The sequence below is a fragment of the Megalops cyprinoides genome, chromosome 16, assembly GCF_013368585.1.
Source record: "Megalops cyprinoides isolate fMegCyp1 chromosome 16, fMegCyp1.pri, whole genome shotgun sequence".
In the NCBI taxonomy this organism is placed as follows: Eukaryota; Metazoa; Chordata; class Actinopteri; order Elopiformes; family Megalopidae; genus Megalops; species Megalops cyprinoides.
Genome location: NC_050598.1, coordinates 12,388,150 through 12,407,180, shown reverse-complemented (window position 1 = coordinate 12,407,180; position 19,031 = coordinate 12,388,150). Strand labels below are relative to the sequence as shown.

Here is a 19,031-nt window from a genome sequence, read left to right as displayed (position 1 = left end):
TGGGAGAGTCTCGTCTATTAAGAAAATGAAAACGGTAAGGAGGATGCAAAGACCCCCCCCGTTTCTGAGCGCCGTCCTGCGTTTCTACTCGTCCGCACATATAAAAAAAAAAAAACACCACAGCCAGCAGCGCCTTCGCTTTCCTGCGCTTCGTTATTTTATATCTGTCAATAAGAAATAGGGTATCCAACGGTTCAGAGAATGAATACATCCCCCCCCCACCACCAACCTTCCCCTCGAGACAGCACTTAACCTTGGGCACGGAGGAGTCCGTCTCCCCTGGCAGGGCTGGAGATTTGATTCGCGGCTGTGACTGCCCATACAAATTTGGCATGAAGCGTTCGTCTGCCCACGGCCACATCAGACCGCAGGCCCCTCCCCTCTGCAGAGGCTACAGCTCTGTTACCTGGAAACAGACAAACCTCAGACCAATCTGACTGGTCTGAAATCACTACATAAAACAAACAATGGTGGGCAAAAAAAAAAAAAAAATGACCGCCCGGCTGAGGTAATTCTCGAGGGAATATACAATGTGGTTAAAAAAATAATAAAAACCTTCTGGCCATTTGATTACTTCCCTCCTCTTTTTAGCTGTTTTTTGGTTCCCTTGTGCTCCTTTTCAAAAGAAATACTATTTCAGCAAATTAGTCTGAGATCAATGATGGAACAAAGGCCTTCAGTCAGTTGCTGTGAACTCGCTGGCTAATGTGCACGCCCCCTTGATAGCGGAACACACACTCAACATTAACGGCCAGATCGTTTGTTCTGGTTTTCGAGCTGGCAAAGAAATGTGAAAAAGAGACCCAATGAAAAACCGCCACTTAAATCGATCCCGGAAAAGCAGACGGAAGAAGATCTCTCAGAGAAAATGAGGGGAACGAAAGTGCATACGAAAATGCGTACTCTTCCCCTACCCCACAAAAAAAAAAAAAAACATACTAAATCAATCCGCAGTGAGTCTTTCACCATGCACATGCAGCTCCAGTTTTTGAAAAGCGCTGCTGTTTCCCCCCCCCCCCCTTTTCACATCGACAAAACTGACCCTTTCGACTGCTCCTGAGGATTTGCCTGAACAGAGCGGTTTCCTTTTGCTCTACATGAATAAAAAGATGATGGCGGTGAACAGTGACAGAGGTGCAGGGGGTTTACTGACAGAGGCCTACCTCGATGAGCTTGTTGGCGTGTTCACGGAACACCTGGGCGTACTCCTTCACCTCCTTCTCGTTCCCGTTCTTGGCCGCCTCGATCAGGACCAGCAGCGGGACATTGGTCTCCAGGAAGGAGTCAGAGACATGGTCCATCACCGCCTTACGCAGCTGTGGACAGACATGCCGTTAATGTCAAGCACACATTCCGCATTCATTCATGCCCTTCTCTCTCTCTCTCACACACACACACACACACACACACACACACACACACAGGCTATTTATCCAATGCACCTCCACTACGTTTGTGTACCATCGCTTGTGTGGACAAACTCATCATCAACAACACACGATCAAAGCTGGGATGTTTTTGTTTTTGCTGAATTAAAAGTGGGCAACAGGGGGGAAAAAAAACTGGGAAGGATTAATTTGTACAATGCAATCTTGCTGAACTGAATCTGAGTCTCAGCAGAAAGGGTTAAAGGAGATGCAGTTCTTAGTGTGCTCAGTCTGCTGCACTAAAACTATAGAAAAGAAAACAACATGAGAAAACCTGGACTGAAATAATCCTCTTTTGAGTGCAAGCTTTTTCAGATGATTGGAAAGCCCACAATCAACCTGGCCGGACCATCACTCTCGAGGAGACACGCGGAAGAAAACCTGTCGCATACTGAAACCCAACTGTACTTATGTGGCATTAACATCACTGTTCAGGGCAATAACTAGCAGTGAGGCGGCGTGGTGCTGGGATTTATGGCAGGCTGGGGCTGGCTCCCAGTGCTTCTGGAGCACTTTGCTGGAAGCAACTCCCACTGGAATTTTGTGTGTGTGCGCACGTGTGCGTGTGTGTGGGGCCGCACATGTGTATGCATGAGTGTGGACATCTTTGTGTGTATGCACGTTTGTGTGTACATATATGAGTGGGTGTGCGTGTGCGTGTGTGCGTGCGCATGCACATGAGTTGTGGATATGTGTGAGAATGTACGTTTGTATGTACATGCATGTGTGAGTATGTGTGTGTGTGAGAGAGAGAGAGAGAGAGATGGGGGAGGGGGGTAAGTAACCCGTGCTTCAGCCACTGCTAATATCACTTTCTCCCACTTTCTTCTGCTCCAGAAATGGAGAAAGCACTGCATTGTTTCCCAAACTGCCTCATGGTCATTCCTGCAGCTAGAAGGCTATGAGCCAATGGGTGAGCAAATATGGATCTCAGACCGCCTCCTTAGATGAGGAGCAGACACAATATCTTAATGATGTTCAGCTTCTTCTGTATGTGTGCCTCAGGGGCTATCAGGGGTAATGGAGACCCCACATATGTTGAGTGCACCACACACATGCTCAACGGCACTAAGCATGAGCTCGACCCACCTGGTCATCCTCATAATGGACCGTTATATCAGCTCTACCAAGTGTAAAAATAATAAAAATACCTTCTGCTACAATCACTGTAAGACCTCGGTTAATGATTCCCTTATAAAATAAAAAAAAATGATTGTCCAGTACTGCCAGACTTCATGATCGCCAAGAAGATGGAAGTGAGAAAAGGTGTAGAGGAGAGAGGAGAGGGAGGGGGGGAGGAGGACAGGGAGAAGGGGGAGAGGAAGAAAGACAGGAGTGGGGGAGAGGAAGAAAGACAGGAGTGGGGGAGAGGAAGAAAGACAGGCGTGGGGGAGAGGAAGAAAGACAGGAGTGGGGGAGAGGAAGACAGACAGGAGTGGGGGAGAGGAAGAAAGACGGGAGTGGGGGAGAGGAAAACAGACAGGAGTGGGGGAGAGGAAGAAAGACAGGAGTGAGGGAGAGGAAGAAAGACAGGCGTGGGGGAGAGAAAGAAAGACAGGCGTGGGGGAGAGGAGAGCACGGACTGAAACAGGGGGAGGCAAACCTGTCTGCGCAGATCTCGGGTCTTCTTGGTCATCCTATCAATGGCCGAGTTGAGGGCGTCGCTCCTGTCCTTTCGCCCCGCCTGGAAAAGGACACAGAGGGCAGCGACTGGTTAAGACAGCCGTCCGTTCGCTCGACAGTATGAGGACACTCAGCAGGTATCCCAGTAATGAAGGCTATTTACAGGAGCCACTCCAAACGTTTCAGGACAGACGTATCGCGCGTGATGAATTGGCCGGGCTGGTGCTCTAACCTGGTCAGCATTGACTTTCACTTATTCAACCCTGCACTACCAGCAGCCTTGCTCCTGCTGTCTGGACTACATCATGACCATGTAGTGCACCCAACACAACACACTCCTTTTAGAGATCAATACAGAATGATGGCCCAACAGAGATTAACATGGGAATAAAGAGAGCAACATGCATTAACAACCAACGTCCTAAACTTACAAACTACTCATTTAAAAATCACACACACACACAAACCGAGGCAGTAAATTGCTATTACAGGTCTTTAGCCATTTAATGGTTTCCCAGGTTTACTTACAGAAACATGAGCTTAAACAGGGATATAAAGACCCTCACTAGCGCGCCTTCTGAGCTTTTTTTTGGCGCATTTCTCTTAAGCTGTTGAATGAAACTCTTACGCTCTGTCGTCACATGTACAATTTGCACCTACGAAAACTGCAAGATTCATGACGAAACAAACAACAACAAAAAAAAAAAGACCAAAAAAAAATCCATTATTATGTATTTGTGCACCTGAATTTTTCATCATGGTCCTAAATTTTTCAGCACAGGAGCTCCCCTGCTCCAGCAGAGAGAGGGAAAGCACGGGGGGCTGTAAAACTGAAGGCTGCCCATCCACCGCTGCACTCCCGCTCCCCTGCCATAACCCACGTTACGTTACAGAACGCATTAACCATTCTAAAACCCTAGGTGATCCGCAATCTGCAATGCCTCTCGTTCCCACACTATCCGACACACCACTGCCTTTTCTGAAGGAAAAAAGGAGAAATTCGGAAATCTCCATAGCAACGACTGAACTGTGAAATCCCATATGCTTGCTTGATAACTTCTATTAAAAATAGGTTTTGCTCTTAAATATGGCGCCTACACGTTTTTTCTTTTGGCCCCTCTTCCGTTTGAGGAATTTTGGAACCGTGACAAAATAAAACGGGTAACTTCTCAACATCTGTGCCTCGACTTGAGTGCCAGCACACCGAAACACTCTTCTAGGAATATGTCGCTGCCCAAAGCAGCATCCATCATTAATCTGGCTCAATTTCTTGTCAATTTCAGCCATTCAAAAATATTCCTTCAGTGGCTATAACTGTAATACGGACACATGCACATATGATAAATTACCTACACAAGTCAGAAGCCATCACAGCATTTTAAATCATGTGGAACACTAAGAAAACAAACAAGTGGCTCTGTGATATTGAAATAATACAAGGACGGTACTATGAGCAATTCAGCAGGAATTTTAAAAAAAATGAGGAAAGAACTAATGATCAAAGAACTAATTTCTCAACAACGGTCATCTTCACCAAAAAGTTGATTTTTGCGTTTTAAGTCGGCTATTTGATGTATGAGTTATTTGCTCTTTTTCTTCTTCTCGCATAGGCCTACAGCGTTCTCAGATGTCCAATTCTCTTGCAAATCTCATTAACACAGATGTCATAACGGTGCCACACAATCAATTTTGATCTGCCCACACAACTTTCTCCAAATGCTGAAGACCAGCTACGGGCAGATGTTAACGGTAATACTGTGGCAACGTCCTTTTTATGGATCAGACTAATTACATGCAAATCTGTAACAGGAAGTTCTGCCAGTGCCACCATCTTTGACAGCGAACGCCAAAAAAGTTGCCAAAAAACAAAGTTGAAATCAGGACATAAACTATGGTGTCAGCATTTCTGTCTGGTTTAGCTTCACTATAAACTTTTAAGCCCTGACATCTTTTGAACTTCAACAGGAGTGTAGCGAAAGGTGCGGCTTAGCAACCTGCTTCTAATTCATATCCACAGGTACCACAGCCTCACTGTTCGTAGGGAAATCAGAAATAAATAAATAAATACAGCATTTAGTTACAGAAGCTAACATAACTGCTAACTGGACAGTGGATTCAAGCAGGTTCAAACAGGCTGAAGAATAAAAATAGCAGCGGATATTGTAATGATCTTGGCACCAGCCGCAGTGATTGAATTATTCCCCCCCCATTCCTCCCACTGTCCTTGTTTCACTGCCTGAGTGAATTTAACTCCGCGTTAACCCGATATTCACAAACCAACCTGCTGTGTTTACAGTAATGGCTGGCTACAAGGCAACCTGGACTTTGGATTAGTCAGGCAGCGAAGTGGAAATGAAATAAAATGGTATGTTTTCTAAAGCTACAATGCAGAGAAAGCTCTTCAAGAGCAAGCCACATATGTGGGGAAGAAAGAGATGACGTTGGGTTACTCAGTTATTTCAAAATCTCCCTGAATAAAAGCAAGCTTCTTCTAGGAATCACATTCTGTGGTAGTCTACAGAAATCCTCCAGGAAAAAATCTGTTTGTACCAGGAACCAACCAGAGTTGCAGGCAACATGAGGACAACTTACCCGTCTCAATATAAAACAGACTCATGAACTAATGTGCATGACATTAACTCTTGACAATTTCTTCAACAGGAATTACAAAGCAGGAAATGACGACCCTCTAGCAACGCGACGAAGAGAAAACGAACATATGCCTTGATCAGAAAGTGCTTTCCCAAAGTTTGAAACGTCTGATATCAGTCAGGGTAGTGGAGGGTGAGGGGATGACCCCATTTGGTTAAACATCAGTCTCAACATCAAAGCAGCACAATGGCTTTTTCAATGGCTTCTTGTAAGGTTGTGTAATTAGTTCTGTAACTGTCAGCAAGGCTTGGATCCCTGGATTGCACAAAAACCATCAGGACATCTCAGCCTATGAAGCGGGGAGGGCTAATCACTACCCATCGCTGGAGATCTCAGCAACCGTCCCAGTCAGTTTGCATTGTGGGGAATGGGCTTCATTCACTTGCCTGGGACAAATTACTCATGTGCAGTGAGAAGGTAAATGCGCAGGACGGGAAAGGCCCCCGGGATGGCCCGTCACAGGGACACTGGCAGGCACAGCATGACAGCCAATGAAATACGGACGTGTCGACCCCCCCACCCCCCCCCCCCCCTTCCCCCTCGCACCCCGGGTGGCACACTGCTGGAGCAGAGAGAGTGCCACCGGCCTCTACCCCCCACGAGCTCCAACGCTCGAGCGCTGGTCACATTCATGTTCCTCACAACTGCTTTTGTGATTCAATATGGGGACTCCTACATACTGCTTTTGGCATGTCTTAATTTCCTCTGGTTTTTCCACTGTATGGAAATTCAGGGGGGAGTTGTTTTGTTTTTTTTTTTTAGAATTACACTGCCCAGCACATGTAGAGTACCATATGTAGAACACTAACTGCTAATTACTGCATGCATTAATGCATGCATGCATGTGCATTTGTATTTATGCATACATGTAAATATACATACATAACTGCCTGGATTAATTCTAGATTCTGATGGGCCAATGACCATGTGTACATAGCAGCAGAAATATACACTAAACCCTTATAAATTCAAAATTAAATTCCATATTAACATACAAAAACATACAAGAACAAGAACAATATCATCACATATCACATATGTTGAGCCATATCTTATGTCTAAATAGGATTCCGAATTATGTTAAAACAACATTTTATTGTTAATTTCGCCAGTTCCCTTTCATGAAGGGCAATCGGAACAAGGTCACGGTGCTACCTAGATCGCCACCAGAAACCTGCTTCCTGCAGCCACACCAAAGCAGAAGCAGCATGGGGAGTTCCTCTGCTCCAAAGCTAGCCTTCCATCATGGGAGATAAATGTCCTCTGCCAGCGCATCAGTCAGAAAGCAGTCTGCACAGATAGCCAACACAACAGTATTTACTGCCCTCCATCAATGAACGGTGAGGGCAGTTTGACTCTAGGCTAGCCAACCAAAAACACAGGGAGCAGCCTTTCCAGTTGCAAAGAGTCACATTAACTTGGCAAACTTAGCTAAACAGCAGCTAAAGCTAAAGCCATTGATCCCCGATGCAATGAATAAACATTCACTGCATTGGGGATCAATGGCTAGCATTTGATTAGCTAGTTAACATTAGCTACCAAGATGCATAGTGATTATAAACACAAATCACTATGTATCTTGGTAACTAATGTTAACCAGCTAATCAAAATGCTAGCCATTGATCCCCAATGCAATGAATGTTTATACAATTCTCCTTGGCAATGGATTTAAACTGATAACTTTAATTTCAATATCTATGGTTGGTAGATAGAACAAAACAGTTTCAATCCGTGTATTCTCTTGATATATATGCACTATTGGGGATGGTTAGGTCCCTTCGTTTAAACTGAGGAAAACCCAGGTGTGTGTATATAATAAGAGAACAGATTAACTGCTGTGGTTTATTCTTACATAAACCAAAAATTATCCTGCATCCACAAGCAAAGCAAATCACATGAGTGCAAGCAGCAGCAGTTCATTACAGGGGCACTCAATGAAGAGAAAGGAAAAATAGAGACGTATTATAGTTTCATTCACGGAAAACATGTCACTGATTGTGCCAGGACCACATGTCTGTATCAAATGGATTAGTAAAATAATACGAGTCAATCTACAGACACAATGGCGAAGGATCTTTCAGAATCAATGGCGCTGCAAAGCCAGTTGGGTCACAAAGCCATTCACAGAATGGAGCACACCACCTCCAGATTTGAGAGAAACATGTCTCATCCTCTCATCTTCCCGTCTCACACACATGGCCCTTGGCTAAAACTAACTTGCTCCTAGTCCGTTTTTTTTTTTCCTGGGATCAATTCAAAACATGAAAACATAAGATAATTTACAGGTAAGGATGTAACATAAGCCATGATTAAATCTTTGAGGTGGAATGACCCACACACAAATCAAACATTTTTTTTTTCTTTTTTACCACTGACAGGCCCACAATGCCAAGAGCTCAACAGTGAGGTGAACGCGACACCTCTAGTCTCAGTTTTGGGTTTAAAGAAGACATATCGCTGTACCAGCACTGGGCAGTCTGAATAAATGTTTAAATCCTACTAAAACCACAAAACACAAAAAAGTCAACAAACACTGAAGATATAAAGTGAAATTCTAACTGATAAGTACTGCACTCAAGTGCGGGTCAAGTGTGCATTCTTACGGAAATGGATATTATTCCACTATACATAAATCCCATCTGCAATCCCTTGCATCCTAATTCCAAAAGTTTACACATCTATATTCCCACAATGCTAGTCTTAGCTGCCTGGCTATATTCTGCCTAAGCATCACGTCTCCTTTAAAGAAATCAAATCAACATATAAAGCACTCCAGAAAGGTAGGAAAATGCACCTTGTGGATGGTCATGTAACTATTCCTACAATGGCTGTACTCTACCACAACATGAAGTCTGTGTTTTAAAGTACTATATTTTAAAACACACACACATGTGTGTGTATGTGTGTGTGTGTGTATATGTGGTACACTTTCAATATCTACACATCCTTGTTAGTTCCTCTATGAGTATTCACAAACAAAAACAGTAATATCCAGTCACATAAATAAAGGGAATGCAGCTAATAAATCTACTGAACAAAAAAAAAAAAAACGGTTATCTGGCTACACTGAGTGTGAACACGTGTTCTAACAGGACTGAAATCCTTCTCTTCCACACAGGAACAACAACAACAAATAAAAACCAGCTAGACCGAAAAAACCTACGCTTAACTTAAACGTGTCACAGCTCACAGCTGAAATTATCAATATTCTGAGGGAGGAGGGGAATCAGGAATCAGGGAGGGGGAAAAAGTGGAAATGGGGGGGGGGGGGGGGGGATCAAACGCGAGTGTTAAGAGTGAGCGAGCGAGCGCGCTCGCAAGGCGGAAAGTGAGCGAGCGAGGGGAGAGGGAGGGAGAGAGAGAGAAACGGCATCATTGATCGACGCCAGCCTGCCACCACTCTGTGGCAGTGAGTGTCTGCAACGAAAAGCACAGAACAGCATCGCCGCCTCGCTCTCCTCTCCTCTCCTCTCCTTTTTTTTCTCCTGCTCGCCGCGTCTCCTCAGAGCGGCGGACTCAGTGCTGACCGCCTCTGACTGAGCTCCACAGAGGTGGCTTCCATCAACAAGTTAGGGGGTTTCAGTGGACCCCCCGTCTGCCAGAGACGACCGCCTGATCTTCAATTAACCAACTGAGCCGACCTCAGAGCGACGGAGGGGGACCAGGGGGGAAAAAAAGGGGGGGAGGATTTGTTCACCAAAATCGCTTTGGATTCAGATCACCTACTACGAAAATCAAAAGGTTAAAAGGAAAAAAAAAAACAAACAGCGTCTATTTTCCCAATCTGAAATTCTGAGAGGAAAAACATACAAATTAAATCCAAAAAAGGAGACCGACAGAAAAAAAGGCAACATCATCGCCGGACATGGAATTTCTGTCTTTGTCAGAACTGAGGGGATTCTGCCTTGCTTTATTTCAGAAGAGCACGATTCCTTTTGTGTTTTCTCAAAAGGGCTTTTTTCCATTGGATTTCTTTTCCGTCTGGTTGCTCAAAGAGTCTGCAGAGAAAGACAGTTGAATGCAGCCTCCGATGTGCACAAAAGAATGGGTAAGTTAGCTCTTTCATACGGCAGGTCTGGACCTGAATAGGAAAGAGAGTGCAAAGGAGGGGACTGAAGCGAACAGCTCAAGGGCTCCAAAAACAATTTATTAGAAATATATATATATATTTTTTTAGATTCCGAGAAGTCAAGTGTTTCTGTAAAACAGTGTGTTATACTATTGCTGTTTTTTTTACCACAGAAAAAGGAGAAGAAATAAGGAAATAATTATATATAATATACACAGGCATATCACATATGTACATACATTCATCTCTGAGCTGATCACTGTGTTCTGTATTTTTTTTAAAAATTACTGTATTATCCCCAAGAAAAAAACCCTTGCATCAGTGTATCACAAGGACACACTGGAATCTCAAAGAATTGAGTTACGTAAAATTGAACAGTTTGAATAAAACAGAAAATGTGTGGCTTGTGTTTCGTTACGCCGTATTTTTCTAACCTGTGGCAAATGACTTTATGGACAGATAGCTGCAGAGCTCGAAAAAAAAAAAAAGTGCTGTTTATTTCACAATGCCTAATGAATAGGTCCATACAGATGTATGAGTATGCATCGGTGTGCTAAATATGCTTCTTCAGAAAAACACAAGACGTGGGGGTCCTCCTCTCTATTAAAAGTATAATGCATGCATTGATATGCAAGCGCACAGACATGCTAATGTGCGGTTCACATGAATTCTGAAACGCAGCGACAAGGACTCCAGTTTCCTTGCAGGGGCGGAGGGCTCCGCTCTGCAGAGGTGGGGGGGGGGGGGTGTTGGTGGTGGGAGGGGGGTGGGGTGGGGGGGGGGGGGAGTGAGGGATGAGATGAGCTTTGGGTTTATTGTCCTGTCTTTAAATCCATCCACTCAGGTTTCCATTCGAGGTGGGTACTGGTGGGACCTGCACCAGCGGCGCTCTGTGTGATCGGCATGCTGCTGAGTGCGCTCCCTGCGTCATGCACGACCTGCCCGCAGAAATGCCGCTGTGAGGACCTGCAGTTTTACTGCGACACGCAGGGCCTGCAGGCGCCCCCGGACGGCGTGGACAGGGGGGCCCTGGGGCTCTCGCTGCGTCACAACAGCATCAGCGAGCTGAGCCCCGACCAGTTCTACGGCTTCGGCCAGCTCACCTGGCTGCACCTGGACCACAACCAGATCACGGCGGTGCGGGAGGACGCCTTCCAGGGGCTCTACAAGCTCAAGGACCTCAACCTGAGCTCCAACCGCATCGCCCGCCTGCCCAACACCACCTTCATCCACCTCATCAACCTCCAGATCCTGGACCTGTCCTTCAACCAGCTGGCGGCCCTGGAGCCCGAGCTTTTCCACGGACTGCGCAAGCTGCAGATCCTCCACCTGCGCTCCAACTCGCTGCGCACCACGCCCGTGCGGGCCTTCTGGGACTGCCGCAGCCTGGAGTACCTGGGCCTGAGCAACAACCGGCTGCGGAGCCTGGCCCGCAACGGCTTCGCCGGCCTGGTCAAGCTGCGCGAGCTCCACCTGGAGCACAACCAGCTCACCAAGATCAACCTGGCCCACTTCCCGCGGCTGGTCGCCCTGCAGTTCCTCTACCTGCAGTGGAACAAGATCAGCAACCTGACCTGCGGCGGCATGGAGTGGAGCTGGAGCACGCTGGAGAAGCTGGACCTGACCGGGAACGAGATCCGCGCCCTCACGCCCGACGTGTTCCAGATCCTGCCCAGCCTCAAGGTCCTGCTGTTGGATAACAACAAGCTGACCAGCCTGGACACCCAGACCCTGGATACATGGCGGTCGCTGGGCACCATCGGCCTCTCCAGCAACCTGTGGGAATGTACCAAACGGATCTGCTCGCTGGCCGCTTGGCTGAGCACCTTCCGGGGCCGCTGGGAGCACTCCATCCTGTGCCACAGTCCCGAGTACGCCCAAGGCGAGGAAATACTGGATGCCGTTTACGGGTTCCAGCTTTGCCAGAATTTTTCCGCCCCGGTCGCGCCAACCACCTCCGTGTACGAGGCCACGCCCCCGCAGGAGGCCACCAGCTCCTTGTTTGGAATTATGCAGACCCCCACGCAGGACTTCTATGCAGAGGATTTTGGGAGCTTTACTACCGTTACCGCCACCCCCGCCACCACCACCACCACCGCGACCCCCACCCCCCGCACCAGCCGTGCCGCCTCCACCACGACGGGGGGCGCGGCCGTGACGGAGGAGGAGGAGGAGAACTTCTCGGAGCAGGACAACACGGTGCTCACCCAGCGGGTGATCATCGGCACCATGGCCCTGCTCTTCTCCTTCTTCCTCATCATTTTCGGGGTGTACATCTCGCGCAAGTGCTGCCCCCCGACCCTGAGGCGGATCCGGCACTGCTCGGCCATTCAGAACCGCCGGCAGATGAGGACCCAGGCGCGGCAGCCAATGGCAGACCTGGCCACCCAGGTGCCCTATAACGAGTACGAGCCGAGCCACGAGGAGGGCGCGCTTGTTATCATCAACGGGTACGGGCAGTGCAAATGCCAGCAGCTGCCTTACAAAGAGTGTGAAGTATGAACTCTATTTATTCTTGCACCTCATGGTTTGCCATTCACCCATTCCAATCGAAACAGGGTTTGTTTGTTCGTTTCGTTCGTTATTTTCCGGTTTATACAAAAAAAAAAAAAAAAAAAGAAAAAGAAATATACAAGCAAAATTCCTGCTCCTTAGCTTTGAAACTGACGTGGGTTTTGAGTGCTGATGAGACTGGGGTGAAATTGAGAGGGGCAAGCCCTAACAATTTTGTCACTGTCAGATTTCCAGAGAAAAAAAATGTAACTTTAAGTTAACAGATGTAAAGAATTATTCACAAATTTATTTTTGTAATATGAATACAGAGTCCGTATCAAGCTGGGGGAAACCGCTCTCAATTGAAAAGGTAGAGTCAGATTTATCACTCATTCAGGCAATTTTGCAGCACAGAGGATGACAAATAAAAATTCAGGCTTACAAAAAAAAATAAAAAAAGGGAAAAACATGTTCTAGAAAGTTGTGCGTTGGATATCTGTTCAAGGGGTAACTCTGCCCTCTTCTGATAGACAGGGAAATGTAATTTCCAGCATTGCGTGGACATGTCTGCCCTTCTTTAAAAGAGAAACCTTGATTAAAGTGCAGCTTTTGTGTGATGCACAATAGGCAATATTTTGACTCCCAATCACAGCACACCTTAAAATCTTCACATTTTCTTTGAATAATTTTAGAAAATAAATATTGTGTAGATGTAACATTTACAGGCTTATGTGCCCCAGTTACTTAGCTGCTAGGTGGGAGGAACAATGACACCCATTCATTCACTATCGGAGGAATTTCCCATTCCGCATGTACAATTAGGGGGAAAAAAAAAGCAATGGCCTTCAAGTTTCAGAATCCGACTTCCTTCAATAAACTCCATTACCTCTTATTAAATGTGAAAACTGAGCTCTGGTGTCTGAAAAGGTTAATCACCGATATGCTGCAACGCTCCCTCTGCCAAGGCGGCGAGACCACGGCTGAGTAATGGAGTGTAGCATTTACGGGGCGGCAGACCCAAACGCGAGCCGAGCGCGCCCTGACGCCGACGTCTTGGCCGCGGCGGCGTTCGCTTCCTTCCCCGATAACATCGCGAGCAGAGCAACCGGCAGAACGCTGGTTTCCCTTCCATCATAGATCGAGGCTACAAATGTCTTCTCTGCTGTGGTGCATTTAATGGGAGCACTAGCCAGGACAGCACTTTTGTGAAGGAAGAAGGGGGGAGAAAAAAAAAAAAAAAGGCCCTGTAATTGGCCAGAATGCTTCATACCCGGAACCCAGCGGCGGGTGGCGCCGATGCAGCAGAGAATGTAATCATATCTGACAGACTCAAGATTGAGCCAATTAAGGCTGGAGGAAAAATATATATTAATACTCTGTCACCCACACCACTGCTCCAGCAAAAGATTTAGTGCTCCTGGCCGTTCAGAAGAAGCACGCTCATATGTCCTGGCTCTCAGCATCCCTCCGATGAGAGAGAGAGAGAGAGAGAGAGAGAGAGAGAGAGAGAGAGAAAAATATCTGCATTGAAATGACGCACACCAACCAGATGTGTGAGGTGTCAGTCTGCTCATACATGGCCTCACGAAACCTAGACGAGGCCAATGAGCTCTCTCTGCATCTCTCTACTTTGGGGTGACGCGACCCGTCAGGTGGTGCTGGGGAGGGGAGAGGGGGCGCTGGAGTTTGGGATCGAGTCTCGGGCTGTGAGACGGCGTCAGTCCAGTCCGCAGACCTAAGGGGTTAACAGGAGACGGCGGCGGAAGAACACAGCGCGTAGCTGACAATGGCTGGCTTAAGCGCCGTGGGCAGAGATGCCAAGAATCCTAATGAACCTCGCGTTTCATCTACCGTTTTTGCAACACGGACACAAAACAAGCCCTTGCTCAGTCACCCTTCCTCCTGTTTAAATCACCTTCTTTTGCAAAATACATTCAAATTAAAAGAGCACTATATATAGGCTTAGAAAAAAGGGACGCGTTTGCCGGTAGTCTTTCTGTAAAGGAGCTGACGAATGAGTAAAACTGGAAAACTGCGAAGGAGAAAGTCTAGTTCTGCTGTCCTTTGCTCTGTTGCTCTAGCTCTTATCGGGGAAGGCTGGAGGCAGCTCGTGGGGTCTGGGAGAAGATCAGCCAAGTGGCTCTTACTGGAAAAGCTTGGAGAGAAAGGAGAGAGAATGTGGCCCCTAGAGGGAGCTAGAGAGAGACATCTGTGCAGAGTGGCTGAATTAAGTTGCAGTAATTGCAGGAAAATTCTGGGACGCGGACAGGGGGGTTTGCTGTGAGAGACGGCTGTTGATTTTCAGAGTTTCAAAGCCACATTAAACATCTTTAATTGATGAACTGGGAGGAGAGGCATCTGTTCTGTATGAGTGAGAAAGACCGCACGAACCCATTCTCAAGTCTCACAGAAGCCGAGATAAATTCAGACAAACACGCCCGATTTCCCAAACCCCCCATGTAAAAGAAAAAAAATATGAAAAGAAGTCTGTTCTATAATGTAAACCAGATGCGCTCCACTCACCTGAGCAGGTTTGTCAAATAACATATTTCAATTCCAGACATGTTAAATAATTGTTTCCATCTTACTACTGACATTTCCTTAACATTTCAAAGGCAGAGGCCAAAAATCTAAATGGGAATTTTTAGGCATAACACTGAAATCATGAGCAAGCATTCTAATTTGAAAAAAAGTGTCTAAAAATGAAAGCCTCACTCCTTTTGAGGAACAGCAAACACCTCAAGTCTAATGGACAGGACAGTGTGTCGCTGCCAGCAAGACGGTCAGAAATGCAGACTTTAACCCCTGCCATTACAATCAACAGCGGTTTCAATCAAAGGAGATTCAGCAGCAGTTTCCATTTCAAAACCATAACTAAATTCCTACGATATACTAATCTGTTCATGTTTACAATGCCACATGTTGCCAATTTGTTCCTTGTCAAAGCTTTTTTTTTTTTTGCATTGAGGTTAGCCACTGCTTTTAGTACTCAGTATTCAGTGTCCTGCCCCTCCAATGATCCATGATGTCTTGCATGTTCCAAGAAAGCGGACGTAGGGAATTCTCCTGATTTCCGTTTTAACTCCACCCACAAAGGTGACGGACAAGCCTTACTTCCTGCTGTGATAGCTTGGGATCGATCACAAGTGTGATGTAACTGTGGAACGCTCCAAGGGGCCCGTTTAAAAAAAAAAAAAAAGAAAAAAGAAAAAGTGGAAAAAAAATAACTTTTTTTGGTCATTTTTTTTTTTTTTTAAATGAAGAGTACTTTGCAAACATTCTGGAATCTCACTGTTAAGGCAACTGCCTGTGGATTGATGGAAAACACAATATGTAGAAATGTGCATCGATTAGCAGGCCTGCTCTGTCTCCTGTATTTTTGTTATTCTGGTTATACTCCCTATCCCCCACACCGCCTAAAAAAAACCCCCACCCAAGTCACGCCCCCTCACCCCCTGTGCGCAAAATGAATGCTTTTCACCACCTTTATTCCTTTTGTATTGTAATATGTACAATTTCATATCTGTATAGTGGGTAAAGATGTGGCTTTAACTGAAAAGATCTTTTTTTCCTTAAGACATATATTTTTAAATAAAAATGGTTACAATTTATCCATGCTTGGGTCTGGTTTTACCAAATGCATTGAAGAGTACATCTGTATATGTATTTGGGCTGCGAGACCAGGCCAGGTCAGGTGGTTGAGTCCAGCAAACTTCAACCGGGACAAACCTGGTTGGTGAGGTCACGCTGAACACATATCATGGGCACCACCTGCCAAAAAGGTAACTTTAGCCATAGACTTCAACTCCATTCCCATTCAAATATCTTCAACTTTGTATTTTATCTAATGAGGCAAACCTTCCCATCAGGCTCTTCCCATGCAGACCTTCACTCCCACTGTTTCTTTCTAATATACCAGGTTTTTTAATCTATGTAATTTGACTGTTTTTGAAAACCCTGGAAATTTTCTGGCCTGGAAAAATGGGATTAAGTGTGCCCAGTTCCACCCTGCATAGGGCTCATCTATGGCTGGACCTCTGGACATCACATCTGAACTTCCATTTAAAACTGATTATCTCGCTCTCTGATCTACCAGATCCTGGCTATTTTTAGAGCATTGCAAGTTATCGTGAATGAAATTACGTATACATAATATTCATTCACAATAACAGCGTACATGTATCAGGAGCATCATTATTCAAAGAGTCAAAAGATCAGAATCTTTAATTCTCCTTGATCCTGGTGCCTGTCAGAGCGAAATCGAAGTTAACAACTCACCTTGCTTTGTCAACATCTAAATACGCGTGTAAAACACTGTCAGCTTCTGGAGAAACGAGCGTGACAGCTTGCACAGCTTTACACCGCGGGAACTTAAGAGAGGCTTAGTGCATTTCCACCAAACGAGCCCTTTAAATGTACTTGATTCACTACACTCACAGGGCTTTTACAATGGCTGTTGTATTACTTGAGGGGCAGACATTAGATCTCGAAACAATCAGTGAAGGATGTTTGTTTCCATGAGCTCTCCTCTTGCGCTCCTCGCCGGTAATGGCGCTGCCGTGCCTCTGCGTGCCTACAGGCCGTCCCGTTGAATGATGGGAACGTGAGGCTTCGTGAACTCCACCAACCGAAAACCAGCAGCGAGTCACTGATGACACCCGATGGCTGCTCCCATTTTGAGGCTCACCCAGCTCCATTCAGCACTATGAAGTGCTGGATGAAATGTCTGTGATATTATCGTGCTCTTTACGAAGGCAAGACCTAGAAGGCTTAGGAGGAAAAATCAGGGCATGTCTCCCAACACGTGGTCGGTGCTTAACCTGAGCACATTTATTCTCCTTCTGCAACAGCGCACGCCAGGGTTTTGCTGGGGGGGGGGGGGGAGGGGCAGGACAGCTTGAGTGATTTATGGATGACAGGTCTGTTACTGAGGAGAGCAGGGACTGAGAATCAGGCTGTGGGGTGTCCTTAAGCAAGTCTCCCGTCTCCAATAAAAGCTCCCCGCTGAGATGCTTCATGTCTAAATCCCTCTTTGTTCGATGGCAGACCATTTGTCTTTATGTCACCGCTTCAGACAGGAAATGCAAAGGGCTATTAAACATACCTTTATTTTAAGCGTGTGGTACACGACGGCCTTTAGCCCTTTCAGCCAACTGTTTGTCAATCTGCACTGCACATGGAAATCGTACATGGAGAAGGGAGTATTGATTACTATGTGTACAAACCCATACATGTGTGTAGTGCATTTAGCAGTGATATATCAATCAATCAAGCAGTCAACCGTGTGTGTAGGAGCAACAGAAGGAGAGATTTCAAGTGTAAAATGGAAAAAATACTGTACTTAAACGCTGAACAGAACCTTCAGGTATGGGGGTTAAAGGCGGAGCAGCACCAGCTAATCTATCAGGGCGGGCTTTCATGGCGGCGCATTAATGAAGAGGTAAAGTTTATCTGTAATGAACGCCAGGCTCATGCTCGATGCTGAAGGGCAGGCGCTGAATGCTGCACATTCCTTGCCATTGTCCCCTAATCCTGTATCACAGGCAGTGGCAGTCCTGCCATTAGCCCCGTCATTAGCAGGCACAGGGTAGAGCTTGTTAGTTCTGACTGATCAAAGCTGTCAGAAGGCTGGGGTTGGCGGCGTGAGACTGTCAATGAATAGAAAAACATGCATTCTTCAGCCTTGTTAAATTTGTACATCATTATGTCGACGTTTTAGATTCTGCCATGAGCAGTGCTGTGTTATTAGGAGTTTGTAGAGAAGTATATTACATACGCACACGTGTCTACGCGATGTACGAAACAAACGACAACTATACTGAGATCCGCTTTAGCCAAGAAAACATGCAAGGCCAGGGTGAGGGGCGAGGGTCAAGGCTTCTGGACTTGACTCAAATCAGTGTAGCGTACCGTAACATGCACTTAGGGGTATTCAGTGTATGTAAAAACAGCTCCCAGCACCGAGCCCTCCTCCTTCATTTGCATGATGGAGTGTGAGCAGGGCTGGTGGAGTGCAGTCACAATGGCGTCCAATCACAAGGCAAGCCTGTTGCCGTGGGGACGCCTGAGGAGGCCCCAATGAGTCTAATTTAATTTAATGTGTCTTTCCCTATGCTGAAAACACAGCACTGAAAACCTCAGCCATCTGACTACGAACACTTTAAAAAAAATTAGGCTTGTCGGCAGAAGTTTTGAGTGATCATCTCAGTTGGCTTAGCTTTGTAGCATACTATTGCTGGTTTAGCTCTTTCCAGTGAAGGGTTACATTCCCCTTGAGAAAGCAGATTCGGGTTAAATATCCTGCTAAAGGGTACAGCCATGGCCCACCTGGGCTTTGCACCTGTAACTTTAGGGTTGCCACTCCAGTCCCAAAAGCACCGTTTTCCCGCAGCACGAGCAAAACAGAGCCATCTGATTGGTGCTTAAAAACAAAACATCACCAGGTAACAGAGAACAGCGTTCAGAGTGTTTAAATTTGGCAGCGTAAAAAATCTCAGATGATTTTTAATGTAGTTGCTAGGGAACCGCCACTAGGCTCTTCAAGTTCGCTATCCGGGGGTGTGTTTGCCGGTGGACCAGAGAGAAGCGCAGAGATATAAAAGCCAACCAGTCACAACCCATAACACAAGCCATAATGCTGCATTTCACCTGCACCTCTTTTTCTCCCCACTCGCACATTTTAATTACATCAGGGAACTGGCTGTACTCACCGATGCATCTAATCTGGGCAGCGCCCTGGCAGGCGAATTTAGACAATCCAGGAGGCT

At 46.2% G+C, this 19,031-nt stretch overlaps 2 protein-coding genes across 2 annotated transcripts in view; one reads left to right on the top strand and one right to left on the bottom strand.

Annotated features, from left to right (window-relative positions):
• The window catches only part of ctnna1 (catenin (cadherin-associated protein), alpha 1), a 118,391-nt gene that overhangs the window by 49,876 nt on the left and 49,484 nt on the right, over positions 1-19,031 (bottom strand). The window contains exons 8-9 of the mRNA XM_036549126.1: positions 3,031-3,111; positions 1,164-1,316 (exon numbers count right to left, since the gene is read on the bottom strand). Of these exons, the coding sequence (XP_036405019.1) occupies positions 1,164-1,316; positions 3,031-3,111 (234 nt within the window). The remainder of the gene's footprint in view (positions 1-1,163; positions 1,317-3,030; positions 3,112-19,031) is intronic.
• On the top strand, positions 9,680-13,758 carry lrrtm2 (leucine rich repeat transmembrane neuronal 2). Its single transcript, XM_036549127.1, has 2 exons — positions 9,680-9,750; positions 10,616-13,758. The coding sequence occupies exons 1-2, from the start codon at positions 9,747-9,749 to the stop codon at positions 12,271-12,273; spliced, it is 1,662 nt and encodes a 553-aa protein (XP_036405020.1). The 5' UTR covers positions 9,680-9,746; the 3' UTR covers positions 12,274-13,758.